The sequence below is a fragment of the Passer montanus genome, unplaced genomic scaffold (assembly GCF_014805655.1).
Source record: "Passer montanus isolate IOZ18808 unplaced genomic scaffold, ASM1480565v1 scaffold10, whole genome shotgun sequence".
Classification (NCBI taxonomy): domain Eukaryota; kingdom Metazoa; phylum Chordata; class Aves; order Passeriformes; family Passeridae; genus Passer; species Passer montanus.
Genome location: NW_024356505.1, coordinates 21,281,953 through 21,308,360, shown reverse-complemented (window position 1 = coordinate 21,308,360; position 26,408 = coordinate 21,281,953). Strand labels below are relative to the sequence as shown.

General features: G+C 36.6%; 1 protein-coding gene across 5 annotated transcripts in view; it reads left to right on the top strand.

Annotated features, from left to right (window-relative positions):
* The window catches only part of ANKIB1 (ankyrin repeat and IBR domain containing 1), an 85,554-nt gene that overhangs the window by 27,265 nt on the left and 31,881 nt on the right, over positions 1 to 26,408 (top strand). For all 5 annotated transcript variants that reach the window (XM_039706294.1, XM_039706301.1, XM_039706271.1 and 2 more), the window contains exons 2-4: positions 5,718 to 5,986; positions 18,366 to 18,666; positions 24,794 to 24,976. In XM_039706294.1, the coding sequence (XP_039562228.1) occupies positions 5,799 to 5,986; positions 18,366 to 18,666; positions 24,794 to 24,976 (672 nt within the window). In that variant the 5' untranslated portion in view covers positions 5,718 to 5,798. The remainder of the gene's footprint in view (positions 1 to 5,717; positions 5,987 to 18,365; positions 18,667 to 24,793; positions 24,977 to 26,408) is intronic.

Sequence of the window (26,408 nt, the reverse complement as noted above, 5' to 3'; positions counted from 1 at the left end):
ATGTGACACTCATCCTAAGCATACAGGTCATGAGGCTTTTTCGTAAACTATTGTTGTTTGTGGTTCCCTTCTGCAAAAAAAAATTATTTATAATGTAAGACAGACTCTGCAGTAAACATTTTAGAAACTCAGCTTTTAAAAATGAGCTGTTTAACTGCAGTATCCAAAGCAAATAAAATAGCTACCTTTTGAGCTAGCTGTGCTTGAAACAGAAGATGCTTTTAGAATATAATTTCAAAGTATTTCATACTTTCATCAAAAACAAGTATTTTTTTATATCTTTTTATCCTTTTTGTGTAACTAGTTTGTTATCACTTGTCTTTTGAAGGGTTTAGAAGCCAAGTAATGTACACTAATTTTAGTTAATGTATTTTATTTTAATAATATTAAGATTTAATTATGAGGAGCTGTGCAGTCTTCTTTGATCTGGGCTCATTTAGCTTTTCCAGAAGAATATTCTTATAGTTTACATGACAAACTACTTAAGAAGTAGTTTTTCAGGTTTTTAATCTGCAAATTGTACTTAAACTTTTTAAGGTTAAACTGTGTAATTATGAGTGTTACCTTCTAAAAAGAAAGTTGCACATGATTATTAGCTTCAGTCCTGATCTTTGTTCATTATATAAATTGTAGGGTTTTTTTGTGCAAGAAATATATAGCATTTTCTTCTCATTGTTAAACCAGACTATTTTGTTACTGGTTTTGATAGATTTTCTAAGCACTGTGATGCAGAACAGTCTGTCTCCCTTTTTTTGATTCCCCAAGGTTTAGAACAGCTGTTGTATCAACACACGCTAGTCCTACATTCAGTAAGAAATTCTGTTTTAGTACGAAAGCAATTAAAATGTAAATTGAGGAAGATATGCCATGTCATGAAAGACTTTTGTGTTCAATATGTGTTTCCTAAATGAGTGTTAGATGTCTGATGTTTCCAAAATACTTACCTGATCCCCCTTATACAATATTTTACTATTTTTTACAAATTTCTAGCAGGCACCTAGAAAGGAGGAACTCCTAAAATCCTATGATGTCATTGCTGTTCTTCTTCAGACTCACTTCTATGATGATGCCCATGGAAAAATCAATAGTAATTGGGCAGCTGGTGCAACTGCTCTCAGAATCTCACTGCTTCCTTGCTCTACTCACGTCTTTCTTTATCCACTCTTTTTTCATCTTGTACTCAATCATCAAGCTCCTATTAGAGTGGCTGTCTCTTTGTTAAATTTTTATTGAGCTATGATACCAAAGTGTTGCTAATAAAGCCATAGAAATTACTGTTCAGTGCTAAGGCAGAAAAGTGTGATGGCCCTGTTGGAGTTTATATGAATCTTTCCTTAAACTTTAGGGTGGGTTTTGTTAGGCTGGAACTTCCATTTGGCAATACAGTAAGAAATATACTTTCAAAATTAGAACTAGATGGTTGATGTTTGTATTCAGAAATATTATGGGATATATTTTTCAAACATTACATTTAGTTTTTCCATTTTATGTAAAATGATGTTTGTGGTTATGATAAATTATATAAGGTTGTGCTAAAAGGCCATGATACAGTTAGCACAGAGCTTGACAATTCAGTGAATAGATCTCCCTACCAAAAAAATAATCCTGTGTTTGTCCTGTAAAATTCTATTCAAGTCTCATTTTATTTAGATAAAATACTAGAAAATTGTCATGTTTGTGTGGTCTTTTTTTTTTTCCACTGTGATGTGGACACTAAAAAAGAGCCTAAGGATTTTAAATGCCAGGTTCATACAAAGAGGGAAGCAAGACCAGTGACACTGACACTACACACTATCCATGTGTGCCCAGGAGCTGCTGCAAATGCTTTAGCAACACCTGAGTTCAGCTCTCCAGGTCTCTGAGGCTGACTGGCTGATAACCTTCCAGGCCACTTCCCTGCCACCCATGTCAGAGGAAATGTCTGTGTTATATGCCCTTCACCTCTAAAAACACAAAATGACAGGCTGAAGGAGTGAACTAAGTTTCCTTTCCCTGAATGTCTGGTTCCATCTTTGCTGGTTAACTTTCTGTTCTCTGAGAATGTAACAGGTTGGAAGCTTTTCATGAAAGATAATTACACTAAAAGGCATCAGACTGGCCCCCTTTCAGCCATTCTCAAGTCAGAATTTTGTTGCATCAGCTGACATTTTGTCCTTTTTCTCCTTCAGTTGAGGCAGAGGCTGCTTTGGTGGCGGATGCAGTGGGGCTGTTTGCTGAAAGATGAACTGATGACTGTAAATGGGCAGATCTTGAATATTTTACAGAAGGGCACTCATCAACTGCAGCAGCTTGAGAGAGGCAGCAGCTGTCACATCTTTCTTTCTTCTGGACTTCCAAACATGCTGGGAGCCAACTGTTAGAGCCAGGGTACAGAGACAGCTTCTCCCTTGTCTTTCTGTGTTTCTGCTGACCTGTTTAATTGCAATTCAGAAAACAAAAAATAATACTGTGTGGCCCACCAAATTTCCAAAGCTTAAGAAGCTAATGTCTGTTGTGGTGTTAAAAATTAAAAACTTTGTGGATATTGTATGAAGGTGACAGACATTAATATAGTTTATCATATCATGTGTTTTCTGGGTTAATTTTGACTCTGTCACTTCTCTCCTTCCATTCTTTCAGAGATCAGTTTCTTGTTAGCACATCAAATATAAGCTGTTTGCCATCACCTGAAGGGCCTTCATTGACTATCCCCATTCTATCATCTTTCATTTTATTTTGATAATGTGATGGCTGTATTTACATGAGCCTTTGCTACATTTTCAATACCTCTGCATTCATTCTTGGTTTTGCGTTGGAGTTCACTTGTGTCTTTTCAAAGCCATATCATAGCTCTGTATCATAATCCTTCTTAGAATTCTCCCTTTCCTTCGACTGAGATTCATTTCCCTTGGAGTCTGGTCCTTTTACACAAACAAGTTTTTTACTCTTTTTTATTTCATTCACCTTTCTGCATCATGTCTGTGTCATATTTAGCCCTTTATTGGACACATAGTCTGTCAGCTTTTTAAAAGAAAGCAGATGTCACTACTTTTTTCACTGACTTCCATGGTGCAGTCTGCATATTCCTAAAATTTCCAGATGATTTGATAATGTACATAATAGTACTAACATCTTTTATGTTAGTAGTTGCTGATGACAGTACAACATTCTAATATATCCATACTGCATCAAAAGTACATAAAGTTTATTCAGTGTACAAAAGAATTAATGATTTTTGCCTTTTCTGCACAAAAATGACTTGAGCTTTTTTAGCTCACCCCACAGAGACCCTCACTTCTCCTGTGCGTTTCCACACCCCTGCCTAAATCCATTCAGATCTCATCTTCAATATCTCAACAGAACCACCCTGTCCCAGATTTCTCTTAGGTGCCTGGGGCACCATCTTATCTCCTTCTACTCTCAGTGTTCTCATTCATCCCTACCCAGGTTTGTTTAATGTTCCAGTTTGGGCAAGAAGCAGCATGTTCTGCAGCTGATGCAAGTTATCTGTGTGCTAATTTCCAGAAATAAATGCATGGAAATTGGTGCTGTTACGTTCTAATTTCAAATTATTTGTGCTTTTCTTAGTGTTACAGCCATTAGTGAGATCTTCATTATTGATTTCCATGATGATTCTGATATCTTTTAGGCATTTATTCTCATTAATTTAGTTTACAGTCTTGAGAGCTACTGGTGGTAGATAGGAATTGACAGATAATATAATACCACAAACTAATCTTGTTAAACTTAAGTGAAATCATTCTTTCAAGTTATTTTTAAGATCCTGTCTGTTGAATGTAATATGAACTGCTGGCTGACTGAACCAGAGTGTAGAACTTTTCTTCATAGACTAAAGGTTCATAGACTAAAGCCTGAAACTACCCAGTATGTAAAGTATGCAACTAGTTTTGCATCTGAAAACACATTAATTTATAGCACTGAGAGTTGTGACATAGTAATGTGAACATGCAGTGACTTTCTTGAAGAATATAAATATTATACCTGCGTAGTATCTGCATGTTTGTGTTTTAAAATATATCAATGACAGAAGGATACAAAATGCTGCAGAATCTGTAGCGTGATTGAATAATCTAGGTTTTGGTTTGTGGATGTAACTAGATATATGAAGGATGTCCTTTTGTGTTTGGATGAGTGCCTACTTGGTTCTTCCTTTGCTGAAATCATGTTTAGTATGTGGAGGCAGCTGATACAGCAGTGTCATTGCTACCTCATAACACCTCAAAATAAGGGTTGTTTTACCACAATTTTGTAGGAAAAAGGATTAAAATAAAGGCCACAACGGCCACCTCCCTCCTTCTTGAACAGACCTGACCACTCTGATGAGATTAGCTGATGAGGCAGCTGGTGACAACAGCTCTGGGGAAACAAAAGTGTGTCACTGCAGCTGTTCACCAGACTTCCTCAACTGCTTTTAGTGTGAATTTTATCTTCATCTTGATTCCCTTGGATTCTCTGCAGCTCTAGACCCCTTGCATTCCTCTGTTTCATCTGACTACAGGGCTGGAGGGGCACCAGTAACTGTGCTGGAAAGCCAATGTAGAAATAGTAGCTTTGAGATAGCCCCTCTAAGTTGAACATAACATATTGGGCAGCTCCTACCCTGTCTGATTTTATGTGCACTAAACAGTCTCAGTCCCTAACCTGCTGTGCCTGGCATATTTGGATCCCTGTGTGTGCTTTGTGGGGTGAAAGGTCTGGCATGGAGCAGTGTGGATGGGATGACTCACACACAACAGGGACCTCCTAGAAGGTTCACTGTGCTACCAGCTGCTGCCGGTGCTGACTCTCCTGTCTGTGCCCTGACATAAACCAACATGTGCTCTCTCCAGCTGCACATCCAGATAAGCTCCTGCTGTCCCCTGTCATGAGCAGAGATGCTCTGTCTGCCCTGTCTTTTTGCAGCTTAATCTTCTGGGTGCCTCCATCAGGTAAAAGTGAGAGGCTGGGGAGCACAGCAGCTGGAAGGTACTTGGAAGTACTGTAAGGTGCAGTTGGTTTGTGCCAGTACAGATGCCAGATGTTGTATGGACCCATTCATTGTAAATCCAAGTGTAAGGGGCTAGGTGTTTAGCCTAGCAGAGTTAGCAGAGCTGTTAAAATGGGGCCATGGTAATTTAACAGCTCTGCTTAGCAGAGCTGTTAAAATGGGGCCATGGTAATTCCTGTGTTCATGGGCATTCATCTTACTGGCACAGAAGGGTGCTGTGTACACCCACCTATACAAGCTCATGTGCTTCAAGCATATTTTAATATAATTTTCTTTAATTAAGAGTTAAAATTATGTCTACTTTATTGCATATTTTTGAAGAATTTTTCTTCCTTGTGTAAGAATTTTGCTTCAGATCTGTTCTGTTTTTGAAGTAACATCTAATTTTTAATTAATTTCTCATTCATGGAAATTCAGTGTTCATGCCAGTCTTCTAGTACAGGTCAATATTAGCCATTTCTTTTCCATAGGTTTGAAGAGTGTAGGTAATGAAGATATTTGCAGAGGGAGGGAGACCCACCGTTTGTCAGGGAAACGGTCTGTGAAGAATTGGGAATTTGTGTGCATTTACCTAGGAAGATTTCGGCAATTCATGAGGAGTGTTTATAGGCCCTATGTACTTCTTTTCTTCTTCACCTGCCTATTTACAGTGCTATAGCTCTGCATTTTTTCTTTTCATCTAGGAAAAAGAATTTTACAGAATAACTGGAATGTTGTTTGTCTTTTTTAGGCTGTGAAGCATGTTACAGAACCCCACAAGAAGTGGATGAAGGGGAAAGGAAGAAGTGCCATTGATAGCTAGGATAGCAACATGGGAAATACAACCACCAAATTCCGCAAAGCTCTTATAAATGGAGATGAAAACTTGGCCTGCCAAATCTATGAGAGCAACCCTCAACTAAAAGAAACTCTTGACCCAAATACTTCTTATGGAGAAACGTACCAGCACAATACTCCGCTCCATTATGCTGCTAGGCATGGAATGAATCGTATCCTGGGGTAAGCAGCATTTGAAACTTGGCTTGGCTGTGAAAAACTGACCTAGCAAATGCAAGAGTGTCAGCCAGGTTATAAACATCTGATGTGTGTGTGCATAGGTGTACACATATATGTGTATGTGTGTGTTACACAGAATTTGTGTAATAGAAAACATGCAAATTAGCCTATAATCACAGGCTGATAAACAGTCTTTAATTTTATTTCAGTATCTGTTCCTTTCTTGTGAAATTAGTCTTGGGCAGTTTTAGCTTGCTTCCTGAAGACTCCTACACTGTGGTTTTTGAAAGCAGTGACTGTTCCACTGTTCTTGATGTGTTTTCCTGTCTTTAAATAATCTGTTTACAAAGCTTTGTGGATAATACACTGATTGTAACTATTTCTAGATGGTACAATATATATTTATTCTTGTGTTATTCAGGCAGCTTTTATTTTTTGAGTTGGATAATAACAGTGAACATTAATGTATCGATAATAAGTAAGTGTATTGTTACTGCAGTCAACATGGATAGCAATCCCTAATATTGGCTATTTCCATTCTTTCTTGTTTTTGTCAGTGCTCTAAGATCAATTAAAGATTAACATCTTACTCAGACATTGCAGATACAAGCTGTTCTCATCTAGTATTTTGTGAAGGTAATACCAGGCAGACATTGCTAAACCTCTTCTTCAGTAAGCACTATTAGAGAGAATTTCATAAATAGCCTCTTCTTCGTGTTAAGAAACAGGACAGAAATAAATACTAAACTGTGTTATTGGTAATATTCTTTTCATTTTTTTTTTGTTTATTCTAAATGGGTTTGTAGTATTCATAAGGTTTGTTTTATACCTTATATGCTGTAACTTTACTAGCTTGCTGGCCTCTCACCATAAATTTTTCCTCAGTGTTTTAGATTCATCTAACCAGATTTTTATTTTATAATTTCTTACTTACCTCAATTTTGGCTAATTTTTTTTCTCTTCTTCCCTATGTAATCTGTATTTCTATTTTTAATTTGATGTTTTCATTTCATCACTGAAACTTTTTATTTTTCTCCCCATTCCTAATTCTTGACCTATAGAAAAAAGTTAACTAAAATGAATTTAAAATAGTGTCCAGTTTTTACTTAAACTTTCCATATTATTTATTTCCTCTGAGATTTTCAGATTATTTCTCTCAAGAAAATAGCTCTTAAGAAATTATAGCCTCATTGAGACAACAAGGACACATGAAATTGCACATATGCAAAGAAATAGTAATAATTACTGACTTCTGAGCAGTGCTTTAGTTAATTCATATTGCATCATTATGATGGAATCTCAACTGCTTTATATTTTTTTTAAAAAGTAATTTAGAAATGCTATTTTGTTACTAGCTACATAGGACCTTCAACATCTAAGTCTCACAGAATTTTTTTTTCACACATTGCAAACTAATGATCAAAAGAATAATTCTTTTGCCTTGTTTGAGTCAAGGGTTTGTCATACACTTTTTGTCTCTGAACATAGGGTAGATGTCTTATCTGCTGGAGTCTGGTTCTGAAAACCCAGACTGTTAGAATTGTAGCACTTGTGAGGAGTAATTTACTGAAGTTTTTTTGCTGTTAACTTTTCTGATGTCTTTCTAAGGGCTTGTCTTTAAGATGTACTGCACATAAATGTGGCCTTTTTATCTAAATAAAGTAGTAAAAGTGAATAAATGTAAGCCTTACAGTGTGTCTATTTGCTAAGTTGATAGTAGAAAGGGCACAAGTGCTTTGGTGTTAAGCTGCTTCTTTTTGATGCAGAAAGTCCTGGATATGGCAGGGGTTAAATGAGCTGATCATTAAAAGGAATGCTTTGATTTACTGATAAAGTTCAGTACTTAAAAATAAATTAATTTCAATCTCTTTGTATTTTGAGAGAAATTTACAATAATGAGATGTCCATAGTAGTATAACATATGTTTTTCCCTTTATTTAAAAAACATTTTAAATATTGGGGAATGTGTAGCACCACTAACTACAAGCTCTAGCATTTACTTGCATGCATACCATATAATTCAGGTTTTCATTACAGGCAATAGTATTATTGTGGGTGGATATGAACTGACATGTGTTTACAGTTTACTGTGTGAGATTTTCTCAAAATAGAGTAGTGTGATGCAGTTGTTGGTACACCTTTTGCATTACAGACTGCATTGAGAGAGATATTTTGGGATGATTAGAAATATCCTATCTGGCAGTGCTGAGGGTGGTGTGACTGGCCAAAGGCATGGTGAAAGCACAGGCACCGAGTTTGCAGCGAAAGGGACTTGGGGACATCCTGCTGCAGTGGTCTCAGAAGGAAAGAAACTAGAAACTGGAGAAGAGGTGAAAGGGTCACGAAGCAAAACTGCCAACCTGCACAAACTTGATTTAATCCAGCATGAAGTCTGCTGGCAGAAATTTAAGCCAACAAAAATTTCTCAATGATTTTGAGCTGCACGGTTATTATGCAGCAAGTATCTGAGTCATCTGGCTGCTGCACTTTTCATCCAACATTTATAGCCCAGAAGCAGGATCAAGATGTAAAAATTTGAAAATTTTCTGTTAATTTCTTTTCACAAGATTCAGCAAGATTTTCTTAAAATGCTATGATTGTTTCTTGATCATTTTAATGAGCATCATAAGAAACTTTAGTATACTAGGAATGTTGAAATAAAAACCAGAACATAGTCTACATTCCATTAATGTATAACTTGGTCTGCAGCCCTGAATAATGTTTACCTGACATACCAGTTTGTTTTAACATAGCATTTAATGTTTAAAAACCAAAAATTGCTGACCACAGCTAATTAGCTCAAGTGAGAATTTTTCAAGACTCGATCTCAGGCTGGTAAGCTGATCAGCAGAGAGGAGCCCCTGCTCCAAGGCTGGCACAGGGTAACCCTCAGCCCCCAGCTGAGGAGGTTGAGGAGTCAGGAGGAGTTGACAGAAGGGCATTGTACTGGGTTCATGGGGTAAGGTTTTGGTAGCAGGGAGCTCTGGGGATGGCATCTGTGTGCCCCCCACCAGGAACAACTGGTGTCTGCCAGCTCCAAACCTGCCCACCACTAGCCAAAGCTGGTGGTACCTCTGTGATTGCATACTTAAGAAAGGATGAAAAATGCTGCACAGCATCTGTGAGAGAGGAGTGAGAAATATGTGTGAGGGAAACAGCCATGCAGAGACCCCAGGCCAGAGAAGGAGGGGCAGGAGGTGTTCCAGGTGCTGGAGCAGAGATTCCCCTGTAGCCGTGGTGCAGGCTGTGCTGAGGCAGGATGTCCTCCCACAGCCCCTGGACATCCATGGAGAGCAGAGATGCACCCACAGCCCCTGGAGGAGCCCACAGCAGAACAGGTGGATGTGCCCTGAAGGAGCCTGCAGCCCATGGAGAGCCCATGCCGGATCAGGCTCCTGGCAGGAGCTGCACAGCCTGTGGAGAGCTGCTCACACAGATGCAGGATTTCTGGCAGGACCTGTGACCCTGTGCAGGACCCACACTGCAGCTGTGTGTTTCTGAAGGACTGTACTCTGTGGAGGAACCCACACTGGAGCAGTTCATGAAGCACCCCATACAGGAATTTTGAGAGCTTTATACAACGTCCACACTGGTCTCATCCCATTACAAACATTTATCCTGCTTCCCTGTGAATTAAGGTCTTGACAGAAGATTCGTATTCAAGAGGATAATTTAAATTTCGCTTCCTGAATGTGTATAAAAATATTACAGACAATTGCACTGGAAACATGTTCTTCAGAAATGGCAGTCTTCAGATGATGAAGCATATCCAATGCCCTCAGGCTTGTTGTTTTTGTTGTTTGCCTAAGGTACATTTCAGACCATCTGACTGCTTAGTTTGAAAGAATTGCTATCAATGTGGAAAGTTACTCACTAGAGTCTGGCTGTTGGTGAGGCACTCCTGATCTATGACAAGAGAACAGACTTCCCAGGGGCTGCTTGAGATGGAGTGACTGGAAATCACGAGGACTTGCTTGACGTTGAAAGGAAAAAAAAACCCCTTAGATAAACTGTCATTTTGCAATATATGTGGTGTGACTTTCAGTTTTGCAGCTTTGCTGGGAAGCTTTTTGGATCAGTGACAGATTTTCCTCATTGTGTGCTTCATACTGCTATATCTGAGCACTTTGCGAGTATTCAAGCCAAGAGTGGATTGTTGTAGCATTTGCTGCTGGTCCTGGCCTGAAGATGGGGGAGGAGGAGATGACAGAAACATGGAACTCTGGGGAGACAGAGGACCGGTTTACAAAGCTGATTTTTTCCTAGAACAAGAAATACAAGACTTTCTTGTTCCAGAGATTCTGGAAATTGAGGTGATTACTGAAACTAAAGAAAAAAAATCAAACCCAAACCCACTTTTAACATTCTTGATGTCTGCCATTCAGTAATAGTGGTCAAGCAACTGGCAATGAAGGCATAGCTAAGCCAGTCAGAGAGAAACATTGGTAAATATGCCTGGGATTTGTTCATAGGCAATATCTCTTGTTTCATTGCTATAAAATTAGGAAGTATACTTCACTTCAGAAGAATGACAGAACATCAAAATAGTGGTGGTTTCCTCTAGGCTATGCATCTCTTGGAATTTCAGCCACAGTCCTCTTTTGTTCTGCCTGTTAAAGAGATTTCAATAAGGACTGGTTCAAGCAATTGTAATGCAATCAAAAAAAGTATGTTGATATTTCCAGCATGTTGTAGAGGGTGAATTTGCCAGAAAACTTGTTGACCCCAAAGTGAATGTTGCATTCGTCACAGCACATTCAGGAATGTCTTTTCCCATGCCAGGTTTTGTTGGCTTTTCGTCCATTTGCAGTCATGTTGAAAATTAGTTTTGGATGATTTTGAGGGACATGTGTGTAGACTGTTTTTCAGAACAAGATTTCTCTGAAGTTTAGAGGGTATTAGAGGATTTTTATGCTGCAAAAATAGATGTTAAGGAAAAGTATTGATGAAAACCCTGTTCTTTACAGGTCATCTGGCTTTAGAGAAGTGCTTTAGTTGCTTGTTTTCTGATAAGGTTGAAGCTGCTTGGAATTTTTGATATTGTTTTTTTCTGGAGATGGAAATCAAAAAAAGGCTACTTCACTGTTTTAACAGACAGAATTTCTGTAAATATTTAAACTTTGAGATGCAAATAGTCCTAAATGAGTCATGCTGAAATCTTCAGAAAGGTGCTAAAATTCATATTTTTTCTTTATTAAATTTCTGAACATCTATTCAATGCTTTGACAGTAAGTCTAGTGTTCCTTTTTAAATTGCTTTCCTAACAGTACTTCTGATATAAATGTGAACAAAAGAAAAATAATAAGGTTCATAGCAGATCTTTGTCTAATAAGGGCAAATAGGAAAAATGTGGGGTTATTAACCAGAACTAGAGGATCCCAGTGTAAGGAAATTTGTATTGGATGTATGGATGTTTTCAAGTAGGTGGTTCAGAAAACTCCTGGAGGAATCTTTTTTTTCCTCATGTTTTTTCGTTCCTCATGGTAATTCTTTGAATTATTGCATTTGCTTGATGTTTACCAACTTTAAAGCTCATTTGGAAGAAAAGTCATTAAGGCATAATAGTTTTCTAAGCTACTGTCCTAAAAGTCCTTTTTTTAAGTTTTGGATTCTGATTTTAATACAAAAAAAACCCCACCCAACTATATTTGCTTTCTTCCACATAACAAAATAATTCTGTTCTGGTTTAATAAATTAAAATACATGATACACTACTTCATCTGAATAATTTATTAGAACGTCATTCTCTAGATCATTCACTTTGAGCAACAGAAAGCAAGCTTATTTTTAATTATCAACAATTATACAGATAACTATTTCAAACATACTTCTGTTTAAATTAATTTTATTCAGAAAAGTTTGTCTCTACCGGAATTACTCATACTAGGTCTCCTTTATAGTCAGTATACACATAGATAATAAATCTAGTCAGAATGATTAGTGCAGGCAACAGCACAATTCATGTATTGTGACAGTGACCATAAAGAGTTTTAAATTAAGGGTGTGCCAGCAGTGTCTCTTTCTTCCCATTGATTCAAAGGGAATTTAAGAGAACTGGATCAGCTGTAGTTGTCTGCACTGTAGATCATCAGAACTGAGAAGATGAATCTCATCCTACATTATACTAAATATGTAAAATTGAATAGTAAGCACCTGCAAAGTTGTAAATTGAAAACTTTGATGATTTTACAATATGAGACATGAATGCTTCTGTGGGAGATACTGCTTGTGGTACAGTGTTAAATGTTTTCCTTTGGTGGTGTGTGGTGAAGGATCTGTGCAATGTTAGGATCTAAGGTCCTAACATGGCTTTGTTGTCATTGCACTCAGCTGCTGAATTGGTTCTGTAAGGTCCTTTTTAGATTAGTTATTTTGTGTGGTTGTGAGTCTTGGTCACCTTTCAAATTCATTGGAATATGAAATACTGAAGGGAGCTCTTGATTAGATGAATAATCAATGAAGAATATGATCTCACAGGGCTTTGTGAGCATGTTTATAAAGAAGCGGGAGGACCAAGTGAATTGAAGTGCCCCTGATTTCAGTAGCAGAGCATCTGACTGGCTGGTAGAAAATAGTAATTTGTAAGGTAGTTTTCATCATAGTCAGTCTAAAAAGAAGTCAAATGATGGACAAAGTATAAATAGGAAGCCTTTAAAAGTGATCAGGTTTTTACTGTGACTAAATCCTGGAGAAAACTGCCAAAGACAGATGAAAACAGAGGAGCAGCCACAGATGTCAAGTAGCAGCAGTGGCATTTGCTTTGTTCCTCAAAGGCAGCCACCCAGTTGGGCACTGTCTTCTAAAATACAGTATGGCAGGCTGAAAAACTCAGACCTTTATCTGGCTGACTTCGTTGTTTTCCTTTCCCTAAAGCTCAAAATCTCAGTTAAAAGCAATTCTCACTGAGCAGACGTGTGGCCTCCCAAGGTATCTTCCCTCGTGTTCCTCATGCCTTCCTCACAAAATGCAAAACAGAAAGTAGACTTTATCCTAATCACACTCTGACCTACCAGCAAAGATCAAAAGCAAGCCAGCTGCTGTGTTTTTAGTTCCTAAAACTGATTTTTTCTGTCTGACTTCGATTATTTTAACCTTAGTAGGTTAAAGAGACCTGATGCTTATGAGTTTGTTGCTCACAGCACTGCCTTTGCTCTGCAGTTACAGCTGCCCCTCTTGAGTGTGTTATTGCTTCTTCTTGCTGCTTATTTTTTTTTGCACCCAGAGAAAACTGTTCTAATTTTACTTTCCTTGGTGGAAATCACACATTGCAGAGTAAGATTGTTTTGTTGGTGACTGGTGAAATGAGATCTATTAATGCAGTACGCACAAAGGTTTCTTATTCTGTGTTGTCTGTTCTCCTCAATAGAGCCATCATGAACATTTTACCACAGGCAAAGTACAATTTTCTTTGGTTTTTAGAGGAGTACAGCTTTGGTCCTTGCCAACCAGAATGACCACATCTTTATTTCAACTAATTTTGTTGCCAGGTAGAGTTTGTGACTCTGTCTAGCTGATTGGTAAATACTGAATCATTGTGTCAAATGGCTTCACTTCACCCTGGGGTTAGAGGCACATGTGCCCTCCTTACCAGAGAGATCTGTTGGCTCAAATTTTTTAGAAAGAACTCATTAATTTTTATATTTAATTGCAAAATCTAAGCAAAATATTAAGTGATGTTGTATATAGACCCAGTTTTTCTTCTGGCCAAGGTACAGATCGTGGATGATCTGATTTTTTTAAATTCACACTTTTTTTTTCTATTTAATGTAATGAAATTGCATCATTTGGACATCTAAGGAAAATAAAAATTAGTGTCATTAAAGATGAAGTGACATACAAATTGAAAACATCTTTATGGTGGAAGAGATAAAGATGAGAATTTCTGTAATACATTTATGGTTTTTAGAAATACAAATTATGAAAAACTTGATAGTATTCATTGTGTAATTTCTTCATTACTGCTATGTAAATAATGTCAACACTAGATAGCATACACTGCCAGGTCATTTACAAACTGATACAAAGAGAGTTGTCCTGTGCAGAAATACAAATCTGTGTGTTTAAAAGGTGACAATGAACATACTTGTTGGTAGTTTCATGTTTATTATTTCATCTCACATTTGTTTGAGACCAATCTAAAAGTAATAATCAACAGAGAATGTGGGAAGAGAATTCAGCGTGGATGGTCTCAGAAAAAATCTGTGCTCAAAGGAAGGATTTGGAGACAAGGCTAGAAGGATGGCACCTAGAATTAGTTCTGGCCATCAAGAGCTGTATATAAGAAAGGGCCAGAGACAGAGATGCAAATCACACAGATATTGCTTTACAGAGGACTGTCACAAAAGCTGCTGGTAAGCAGCCAGCTTCAGCGGATGCCACTTCTGATTTGGCATTCAGCTCTATTTCTTTTGAAATCCTACTCAGAATATTGAAAAAAAAGCCAGAAGAGGCATGGGATCTTAGGAACAGTCCAAGGGAATGCTAAACTTCAGTAATTCATAAATAAAAACAATAGTGTTCTGGTTACAAGAAACTTACAGGTGTAATTGATACATTTTTGCATTGGGAATTGTTTAATCTCTGTTTTGGTGCTGCTGTTCCTCCTAACAGTTGTAGGAACCATAAATGAAGCATACTTTTTCTTTGGCCTGCAGTATAACAAATATAAGGATTAATGTAAGAAATGATTAAGAGTCTTGGTGAAACAGAGAAGAAACTTTGAAGTACTAATAAATAACTTTCTAGTACTGTATAATGAATAACATTAATTATATTTACTGGATGTGGCTTTCAACATCAGGTAAAAAACAGTACTCCTCCCAAAATTATTTAAAACAGTAATGACTAAAAAGATTTCTTCAAGTGGTTACTAGTACACTGTGGTTGTTTTCTTATAGTATATTTGGGAGAAAAGTACTTTTAGGGAAATAATCATAGTTATTCAAGGTTGAGTGCATCAGTATTGGCCTATTGTGTTGAAAGCTGAATGATTCAATAATAGTATTAATTAAGTCATTGCAAATGAGTTTTAAATTACTGGATAACATGACTTGGCTCTTCTGTGTGTTGTTTTAACTCATGGCTTACCCATACTTCTCTTAATGCTCTTCAAATTCTTCTGTTAATACTAATACTTCTCTAAAAGCTGTGAGCTTTAGGTTCATGCCTGCACTGGAGTTTGCAGTGTAACTTTCTTCAGCAAGCTGTACTTACAAGGGCTGTCTACTTTATACAGTATATGTCAGTGTTTTGCTTTTGAAAATTGTTACTTTCACTGTCTTTGAGCATATTCAGACATGCTTTAGCCTCCAGCTGTCAGAACCAGTTTTATTATTTCATTTTACACCAGTTTTTAATTTTTTTTTCTACACATGGGTGCATTTTTGTATGTTTTTTATGCTTACAAATAATGTATAGAATCACAGAATGGTTTGGATTGGAAGAGACCTTAAAGGTCATCTAGTTCTAGCAGTGTGTATCTATATGTAGCAGAAATATATATAGCATTTGTTTAGAAAGAGAAAGAAACTGTAAATATGGTGGTTTTCAAGCCCCAAACATCAAAGATTTTATGCAAACCTGAAGAAATAGTTGTGTTGTTAATTTCCCAAAGTGAGGACATGGCCCAGTTGCTTATTATCCAAGTTCCCAGCCTTGTGATCTTGAGTTTCTTGCTGTTTTTGGGGTTTTTTTGCAAATACAGATAGTAGTAGGTGTGAATGTTACAGCCCTTTCCTTTTTGTCACTTTTTCAACACTTTTATGATACTTTTGTCACCTCAAGTTTGGATTCTGCAAAGTGCTACAGATTGAAGCAAAATCTGGAAACTGCAACTAGAGTAAAGTCTGTCTGCCTTGTGGTTAAGTGATATTTCCCATAGGCAATGCATATTTTCACTCTATCAGTACATTTCCAGGCAAAATTTAGCTTCTTATATCTCTGAAGTTGTGAGCCAAATTGCAGGGATCTACAGCACTGCTCTGTGAAAGTCTTATGCACCAAAATACCACTCTTAAAAATGGAGCCTTATTGAGTAATGAATCTGTGGATGTTAAATGTATTATTTGCCCATTTTTGGATGCTAGTCATTTCTGAACTTTAAGTCATCCAAGTGCCTCTATAGAATCTATCTCGTCCCCATCTTCTTCTCTCCCTCCTTTCCATTTCTCTCTTTTTGTCTTTGACATTCCCACCTTCCTTCCCCTCCTTTCTTTCTGTCTCTAGTTTAATACTCTGTAAAGCTAATTCAAACAAACAAATGCACTTTGGATAGTGTTTGATACTGATTAGTCTTACCATTTCATGTAATTGGCTCTGAAGCATTTTGCCTGTGTAGCTAAATCCCTTCCCTCTGAAAACAAACAAAAAGCCTCAAGGAAACAAAATATGCTGTTACTTTTTTTGACAAGATCTTTAATCTCAAGTTTGGCATATTCATATTTCCTAACAAATGCCTCTATCATGTCAGCTATCCTGGAAGGAGAGATTTCTCTAAGGAACATTTTTGCTGTCAAAACAGGGCAACACAGAGGAGACTGTTTTGTGTTTTCCTCTGAATACTTTGTTGCCATATATTTAAAAGAATGGTGTTTTAATAATAACCTTTGTTTTAAATTCAAACCAGTCAGATATTTTCAGGACGAAGAAAAGACAGAAATCCAATTGACCAAATAGCTATCAAGACATTCTTCCATTGCAAGACCAGATCATTGTGCCTAGTTTTTAATACCGAAATACTTGTCTAGACTATTTTCAATAACATCTGAAAGGGAAATTCCTGTCTACCCTGTGTAGCCTCTTTCTTTATTAATAAAATAGTTTCAGGCTTATTCTTTGTCCTGAACAAAGCATGAGTGAACTCTGAGAGAGAGAAAGGTGGTATGTATTCAGGGACAACAGAAAGAGGAGATGGTATTTAGACGTGTAGCTATAGCATAAGGCAATAACTGAGGTTATTGCCTTATGCTATAGCTTAATTTTTTTTGTCAAATTGGGTAAGTTTGTTAAGTTCTTCTCACCACTGTTCACCAGGAGCAATATTGTCTGATTTTGTATGTAGGCAACACCTGCTTTCATGTGGCTGAGCTGCCTGAAAGTGGTTGAAACTGGTTTTCCTTAGTCTTAAGGGTGTGGTCAGGGAAGGTGGAACCTGGTCCCCAGCACTATCTTAATGGGGTTCCAGAATAACTGGTTTTTTTCATATTTGCAAACTGTTTGGAGTTAGGGAACAGCGTGGAGAGGAGACATACAGTGACTTGTGCAGGATTTATGTGTGAGGGGGTTTATGGGAGCAGTGCAGGCATTTTTGCAGTGACTTCTTGAATGCATGTGCCATGCATCAGATTTATCTTGGTATTACCTTTCTGGGAACCTAAGGGAACAATACCTGTTTTTCCTCCCTTCACATGAAGTTCTTTTACCATTTCTGTCTCTCTGACCCCAGTACCAGTCATTCAAAGAGGTAATCTTTCCTCTGTCATTACCTACCATTTACTCACCCTTAAGAAAAAAAATTTTTTGTATACCTCAAAAGCTAAAGCACATTTGGATGCATGGGGCTTTTATGATTTGTCTTGGTTCTTCCATTTCAGATCTGCATTGTGACTTTCATAATCCTTGCTGGCAAGAAGCAGCAAGGGAGCTGTGTTGTCTCGGGTGTTGTTAGGATTCAGAGCTGAGATTCTAAGAATCAGCCTGTTGTTCTCCTTTCATTCCTAAGGTGATTCTTTTTGCTGGTAACATTGTTCACTTTGAACTGGCTCTGAAGTACTCAAGAGAACACTTACATTCTTGCCAGCTTCTATCACCTATATAGGGGAGAGTTTGCATTATGTTGTACTTCCCTATTGAAAAAGTCAATAGTCATTCCTCAATGTGTGCAGTGCTGACAGGAATAGTATTTATAATATTTTAAGAAGTAGTAAGTGCTGCATTTACATCTGACTAAAGATGATATGGCAAAGGAGAATGAATTTTTAACAAATTGCTCTGTCATTATCTATTTGCAAACTACTAAATGCACTACTACTCAGGACAGAGCAGAAGAAATAAAGTACCTATTTCATCAATCTTGTGCCTTTAAAACATTTATCACAATGCAACACAGAATTGTAGAATGAACTTTCTCATACATTGGCAAAGTAATTGTATATGGTACTTAATGATATTTCAATAATTCATTCAAATCTTGGCTCTTGACTTCTAAGAGAAATGGAGGAGAGCAGTCTAGTAGCATTTCCTTGTTAAAGAGCATTTGTCACTAGCATGGGGATCATAAATCTTTGCAAGAAGGAGAGTTGTCATAATCCACCATTCCCACTTCAAGGAAATGAATGGAATCATGTGCTAATTAGTTTCCATCTATTTCCTTCCCCCGTTGCAGAACTTTCCTTTTTGTTCGCGATGGTAACCCCAATAAAAGGAACGTGCACAATGAGACATCTATGCACTTGCTGTGTATGGGACCTCAGATCATGATCTCGGAGGGAGCTCTTCATCCTCGCCTGACACGGCCCTCGGAAGACGACTGCAGAAGAGCTGATTGCCTGCAGATGATCCTGAAGTGGAAGGGAGCAAAGCTGGATGAAGGACAGTATGAACGAGCAGCCATTGATGCTGTTGATAACAAAAAAAATACACCTTTGCACTATGCTGCTGCCTCAGGGATGAAAACCTGTGTTGAGGTAAAAGCTCACCTATAAGTTTATATATATTATGAGTAACTGAATGCACAATGTTTCACAAAGCTTTTTTTTTCGTGGGGGAGGGAATCTGTTATGTTATATTGAATTAACTTTTAATTCTATTTTTCATTAATTGGAAAAAATGCAAAGATAAACAGCCCAAAAACATACACTGTAGAGAAAAATGAAATCAATTGATTACGTATGCTTTAACTTCATGAAAATAACTCCTCAACATAAAGAAAACTCATGAAGTCATATAAAAATTGGAATTAGTTACAAGACTGTAACAGTGGAGATAAAGGTTTAAAGGTAGGCATAGGCATCTTGTATGTGTAAAGAGAAGTAAAAGAACAACCTGAGAGAAAATTGGAGCTCTTTTTATTTTGCTTTGCAGATGAGACTGGAAATGCTGTCCATGTTTCTAGAACAGATTTGATGTCTTTAATTTACAGTGTCCAGCCTTTTTAATGTTTGTCAAAGTAGTGGATAGTAATGAGTAATTGGGAGTAATTTTTAAAGATCTTGCCTCCAATTTATTTTTAAACTGTATCAAGTAATGAGAACTAGTATTTAATTGTGCTGGTAATTTAATATAAAGAATATGAGCAGACATCTAACATTTTCAAAAACAGCTAACGTCTTCATAAGTCTGTCTATTTTAACATCAAGATTTGTATTTTCAATGGCAACAATTACTTCACAGTTCAGCATTTGCATGTGAAATTTACTTTTTTTTCCTTCTGTTCATAATTTCATGTTTATTCAAACTGTGCTCTGTAACTTAGTATCATCAGGAAAGTTTAGCACCTCTTTTTTCACTTTCTCTTCTAGATAGCAAGTTCATATTTAAACAGTCAGGTCCCAGAACCTCTAGGACTTCACTGGTGACCTCTATCTGGAGTAAAACCTGATGATCTTTCCTAACATTCTCCGGAGCTGTTTTTAGTATTGGTGTTGCTTTCACTGCCTTCTAATTTTGTTCCATCACAGATTTAATCAGTAAGCTGCATATTCTAATAAATAGTTCAGAAGTTTCATATTTGAGTTTCCTTAGGACTCATGAATAGAAGTACCATCTGATTCCGGGTGTTTATATTAGTATTTGTTTTATTGATTTTTCTAGAACCTTTTGTGCTGAGACTTCAATTTGAAAGACTTTCTTTTGTGTCCTTCATAAAGTGTGTGTGGTATATCCACAGAGAATCCAACAGTTCATACCAGTTTTCTGCTATATGTGATATGAGATTTCTTTTACACTTTGTCCAGCAATCAACTTTACAAAAACATTAAAAGATTTACTGTGTGATGTTTTAAAATTATTTATTCTGCATTTTTATGCACATGGTATACAGCTCAAAAATTTGTCAGAGTCTTGTTTATTGTGATTTTGCATTTACCTTTCCCAGACTTTGTTCTTTGCACATTGTTCATCAGGAGACAACTTCAGTTTCTTATTTTCCTTATGATTCTGTCCTGTTTTTCTCTCTTCACTGATTATTCTGATGTTTCTGGAATTTTTTCCACGCTTACTTAGTACCACTTTTTGAAAGTGGGCAGTGGATTTCTTGGGTTTTTATGGCTTCTGCAAGTGTAATGACTCCTTTGGAATTGTTAATGAGTGGTTCTTTGATAAGTAACATTTTTAATTAGGTCTTACAGTCTACTCTGGACAAAGTCAGGACTTGCTTCTCCTCTCGTGTTTACTGACTTTTGTCTATTACCTAGTGACCTAGGTAGTCTGAAATTTTAATTTCAGAGTAATTTATTAGCTTATATATTTTCTTGGGAAATGCAGTGACAGAAGTTCCCTTTATTTTTGTGTTTTCTTCCCTGCAGCACTTTTATTCTTAGTAGCCATGTTACCTTTATTGTTATTGTTATAGTCGGGTCATTCACCAAATTTTTTTTTTTTTTGGTTGTTTAATTGCAGAATTGTATTTCACTGGTATTTCTTGGTAGAGTTAATTTGTTTATTTATCAGTTTGTTTGGGGTTTATTTTAAAAAGGGTATATAGCATCACCTTCTCTATGATTCTTGCATTATGTTTGCTGATTGTATTCCACCAAGTTTCCAGACATTGTCTGGAAATATTAAAGTTTGTAATTGCAATTCCCCAGCCTCAGATGTGCACCCCCTTGAAATGAATATTCTTCTTTTCCTTCTGGTTTTTCATTAGTCCTTTATGTAGAAGTTCAGGCAGGGTGTTTTTATTTCCAATATCCAACCCTTCTTTTATTCTGTTAGTATACAGATCATCCTTAGTTTTTTGTGCTTCTAATGAATGAAAACTCAGCTTCCTGATGCCATTTTCTATGCTGTTATTTAAGCTTCTGCCTCTCTGGTTCCCTGCTCAGTAGTGAGAGGAGTTAATAGGATGCTGCTGTTGGGTGCTGATACTTAACCTCCAGTAGCACAGCCTGAGCCTTGCCCCTGTACCTTCTCTTTCTGCTGCCCCAAGTTGTTACAGCTCCTCAAGCTCCACACCAGCAGTTTGTCTTCAACATGTGCTTAGAAATTATTTACATACTTACTGATTTTCACCAGGGAGGCAGGTCACCATGCAGTCTTTGCTAGCTGAAGTATGCTCAGACCCAGCTACCTATGTACGTGGTAACTGAATTACATAGAGGTGTTGTCTGGCTCTTTCTTTCATCCAAAATAAGTCATGGTTATAAGCTTGATTTAGAGCCTCTTGTGATGTGATTTATTTGTAAACAAATATCAGACTGTCTCCTAGGTCTGTGTTACTACTGCTTTTATGTTGATTGTCGAATTTTTATTCTTTCAGATTTGACAAAGAAACTCATTGCAAAGGACTATATAAGTTGCTCTTGTTCTCTTGTTTCAGTGCCACTTATTTGATCCAACTTCCTGATAAATTCTGCCTATAAGCATTTCACTCGCAGATGCTCTATCTATCCTTCCTGAAGATGAAACATTTGCTTTTAAAAGTATTTTTATTTTCATTATTATACAATAGAGGACAAATGTGCATTTCATATGAGAAAATGGGAGATAGCAATTAGCTCTGGATGACCTCTGAAAAATGTTGGTGAAAAACACATACATAAAATTATTTGACATAAGAAAAGTTTTTCTGGTCAAGAAATGGTTAACGGAAGAAAACTTTAGTAACAAATTTCCAGCATATTTCAATATCTAGTATTTACAAACTTAGATTTCAGATTTACAAGGGATTTAGGCAAGGAGTCTTCTGGCTGTTTCTGCCTTCATGTCCTACATGGGGCTATACAGTGGTGTTAGAGATAGACACACCAGTTTAAAAAGTTTCAATTTCAAGAGCATGAAGCAAATGAGCTCATGCAGCAAAATCCAGGCAGATTGTAATGTCAGAAAGAATCACAGCTGCTGCAGAGTGAATTGTGGTTCTGGAGCTGGGCTGCAGCTTTTAACTGCAGACTAAAGTCAATTAACTCATCATAAAAGTTCATGGTTTGTGCTTCTTTAAAAGTTATGGTTCTATTTCTCAGTGTCTGTAATGTGATTCATTCATTCAATCCAGGTACTAGACTGCTAGTTCCCCATTTAATTATATAAACTGGGTTATGTTCTCTTGACAATAGCTATTGTAATTGAGTAAACCATTTCTGACTCTAATTTGCTTTCAGTTTGTCTTTGAAGAACAATTGACAGTCTGATACACATGGATTGCTGTGGGCCAGAGTATGTAGTCCTAACTAGTCATGGCTTCTGCATTAGAAACACAATTTACACCCCAGGTTCTTTCTTTACCCATGGGATAGAAGTCCTTGGATCTGAGATATCCTAAATTCTCCATTCTGTGGTCTGTAGTCTTTCTAACTCCTTCAACAGGGACAGATTTGTGAACAGGAACACTACATGTCTTCACCAAGCCTGAAACCAAGATCAGTGAAGAAATTTAACAATTAGCTCTTTGTTCCTAGAGTATTTGAGGATTAAAATTCTTAAAAAAAAAAAAGAGAGAGAGAGAAAAAAAATATCCTAATCCTCAAGTTTTAAAAAAAAAAAAAAAAAAAAAAAAAAGAGAGAGAAAAAAATATCCTAATGCTCAAGTTGTCCTCCCTCTCTCCAGAAACTGAAAGTCTCGAGTGCCTTTTTCCCATTTTTTTGCAGTGGTTACTCTCACTTCAGAGCAGCATTCCTTTTTATTGTCTCCTTCACTTTCCACCACTTTGCAGGAAAACCCCAGTTCTGTATCTTTGCCTATCCCCACCACATCCAAATAAGAAAAGGAAACCCCACATATAGACCCTCTTGGGCAACAAGTCAACAAGTTGACTTATTCCAAGTTGATAGTCAAATGTACAGACTTGATACAGTCAAATATGCAGTCCATTCATGTGTGTTAGACATTTCCTCCAGGCAGAACAGCTGTGTGGAACCCATTGCTAAAGATAGTTTGGGTAAAATTATGTGCTTACCTCAAACTACTGAATAGACAATAATAACTTTCATGCTGAACAGATTTGGTTTTATGCATATACATTCCACACTATCACAGTATATTTGGCATATTAAATAGTATTTTTACAATTGTTTAAATTGCTAATATGATTATTTAGATTATTAATCTCAATTAATCAGGCAACACAAGACTTTTTAACAATGTTTCTAGAGAAATATGGCATCATTATTAAAAACTTGTTGCTTTGCATATTCCTCATCTTGCAGATTTGATTTTGAGCTGCATAAGTCTATGGAATATTCTTTCAAATATATTTATTATTCTTTTTCCTCGGAAGGTGTCTTAGTTGCCTCAGTTAAATTTCTCTTACAGGTTAAAATGAACAGACAGAGTATGATACTCAGATTAACAAAGTTTTGACAATGTTAAGAAGTTTAGATAGAACAAAGGTTAACCATTGGCCGTGTATCTTGGTAATTGTCCCAGTATCTGTATTTTTGCCTGATACTCTGCTATGAAGATCAAATACTCAATGACACTAATATCTTCTCAGCTAAATCTTGTCATTGCACTGGTTTGTGGTATTTTTGGATTTGCTTTTTTTTTTTTTTTTTTTTGAAAATGTGGGAAAGGTTTCCCAATCTACAAGAATGAGTCCGGGTTTGCAAAAGACATTCGATATTCTGCAGTGAGAGATGAAGGAAATTGTCTCTTCTACTGAAGAAAAAAATAAGGAGTGTCTGATCATGATCTAAAAGGCATATATGATGAACAGATAATTTTAGAGAAGTTTGGGGCTTTTTATAAGTATAAAAATTAGAACCTGAGTTTTGAAATACCCTTGATAGTGTTGTTACAGACATCATGCTCTGAAGGCAAGATGTTTATAGACTTAATTAGAAACAAGATGAATAATTTTAGTAATGATATAAAGGTGTCATAATAAATCAGCAGAATGGTCCACCTGGGCCTTTAAAATCTGTGGCATATGCTGTCCTTGCTTCTGTCAGGTCAGTTTATAGCAGGAGACCAAGTCAGCAAGTGAAGGAGAGCAGCACAAAGGTTTAATAGTTAGAGACTGCGTGTTGGGAAGGTTACTGGCAAGAAACAAGCTTGGTGAAATGGCACAATCCTGCACTGTATTAGAATTGCTAGAGTTAGTGTTATTTCATTTCACTTTTTTCATGTCCTCAGAAACAAAGTAGAGCTGCCAATAGTATTTTGTGTTCCTGGTGAACCAGTGTCCTCTGATCCGTCCTACCCAAGCAATCTCTTATTTTCTGTCAGCACAAGTGTGCAGATGGTGGAGTTGTACCCATGTAGAAAGAATATTTAAAGGTGTTTTTAGCTCCATCTTGACACATGCTTGAGGGTCTCAGACCCCTCATTTTCTCTGGGGCACTGACCATGTCAGTAAAGCAGAATTTTTGTCTTTAAAACCTAACTAATATATTATGCAAAATTACCTTGTAGTGTATTTCTTAGATTTTGTGGATCTGTGGAATTACTATAATTATGTGTGAAAGCAAGCAGTAATTTATTTAATAAACATAGATAATCCTTGTTTCTAAAGACCATTATTATTATAATAATTATTCTGTTCTTGGTTGGATTTTTTTGTTGTTGTTGTTGTTGTTTTGTTAACTCACCTTTTCTTTAGGGTGATATTGGAGTTGCTAATAAATAACTGCTTACTTTGCCATTTTACTTTTCAGCTTCTAGTAAAACATGGTGGAGATTTGTTTGCAGAAAATGAAAATAAAGATACCCCATGTGACTGTGCAGAGAAACAGCACCACAAAGAGCTGGCTCTTAACCTGGAATCTCGAATGGTATTTTCACGTGATCCTGAAGCTGAAAGCATTGAAGCTGAGTATGCTGCTTTAGACAAAAAAGAGGTCAGAGGATACTTTAAATCTGAAGTATTTTGTACATTTATACTTGTAGCAGTTACATTGTGGCACAAGTCTGCAAGTATTTCAGTAGGTACTGTACTTTGTACTTTGTATTTATAAACAGTTCTAGCGCAGCTCTTTATAATTTTCAAGTTAAGCTCTGATAACATAACAAATGCATTGTCAAAAGTAAACAGAAATTTTGTTCATATCTTAATTATGTGGACTGTCCTGTGGGCATTGAGGCTGGAAGAGATACAGTGAGGCCAGTAAGCTTGGAAACAGTTTCTGTAAACCAAACATTATTTAATTTTTTTAATTATTATTTCTAAAGATGCCTTTTTGTCTTCAAAATTAGGACAAAAGAAATTCTGAAAAGGAGAAGATCTGTGGAATAGAGTAGGGAAACTTCTTCTGGATCTTCCTGGACTTCCTGGGTTGAATGTTACAAAAATCACTCAAAACTGACTAGTGCAGGACTTTAACATAGTGCATTTGCTTTCTTGTTTTATAACATGATGCCTGAAGCTACTACATACCAGAGTTTGTATGAAAAACAGGTAATAACAAGTGGTGTTACTTCCAAGTAAACTTTTGAAAGAGAGAGACAATTCACTGACAAAAAAATTGGCTTGAATTTCGTTATGCCTTACAGGCAGCTGTGATTCCATAAAGATAAATTGCCCAAAAAGATTCTGAGTACAAGTTCCCTCCCCATTCATTATTAGATTTTAGTTAACTGAAAGTCTAAATGAAAATACATAGATAAATTATATGATTCAGTAAATATTACAAATTATATCTGTTTAAATTAAAAGACAGTAGATTTCTCTATGGTTACTCCCTTCAGAAATAGCATGGCTTGGCCTTTTACTAGCTGGCCTCACTTATGACCTAATGATATTTAAAAGAAAATACATGAGTAGGCTTAGATCACGTTAACTGTTCCCCTGAAAAATGCCACTCATTGTCACTTTTATTTGAGATTGAGCAAGTCCTTGTGATGTCCATTTAATTTTTGGACTATTTTTCTTGGATAAATTCAAATCTAAACAGACTTAATTAGATAGTTTATTCCTAGATGAGACATTTAGAGATGAGGTTTAATATATTTAGTAGGTTGAAATAGCAAATGTAATTAACTCATTTTAATTTGAGTATTTCCATGTAGAGGCATCCAAATTGTAAGAAGATAGTTTGAACTTTTATTCTCTCTTGGCAGAAACACTTCAAAAGTCTGCAGCAGTTTCTTGCCACAATTGCAGTTTACCACTCCTTTGGTTATGCAAGTAGAACTATTTGGAAGGTTATGTTTTCAGCTGGATCACAGCAATGTTTTGGCTTAAAAGAAGAAAAAAAATTGAAGAGTGGTTATATGTAACTGTATTATTTAAGTTGAATCATTGTTATCATCATATTTATACCAGGGGTTTGC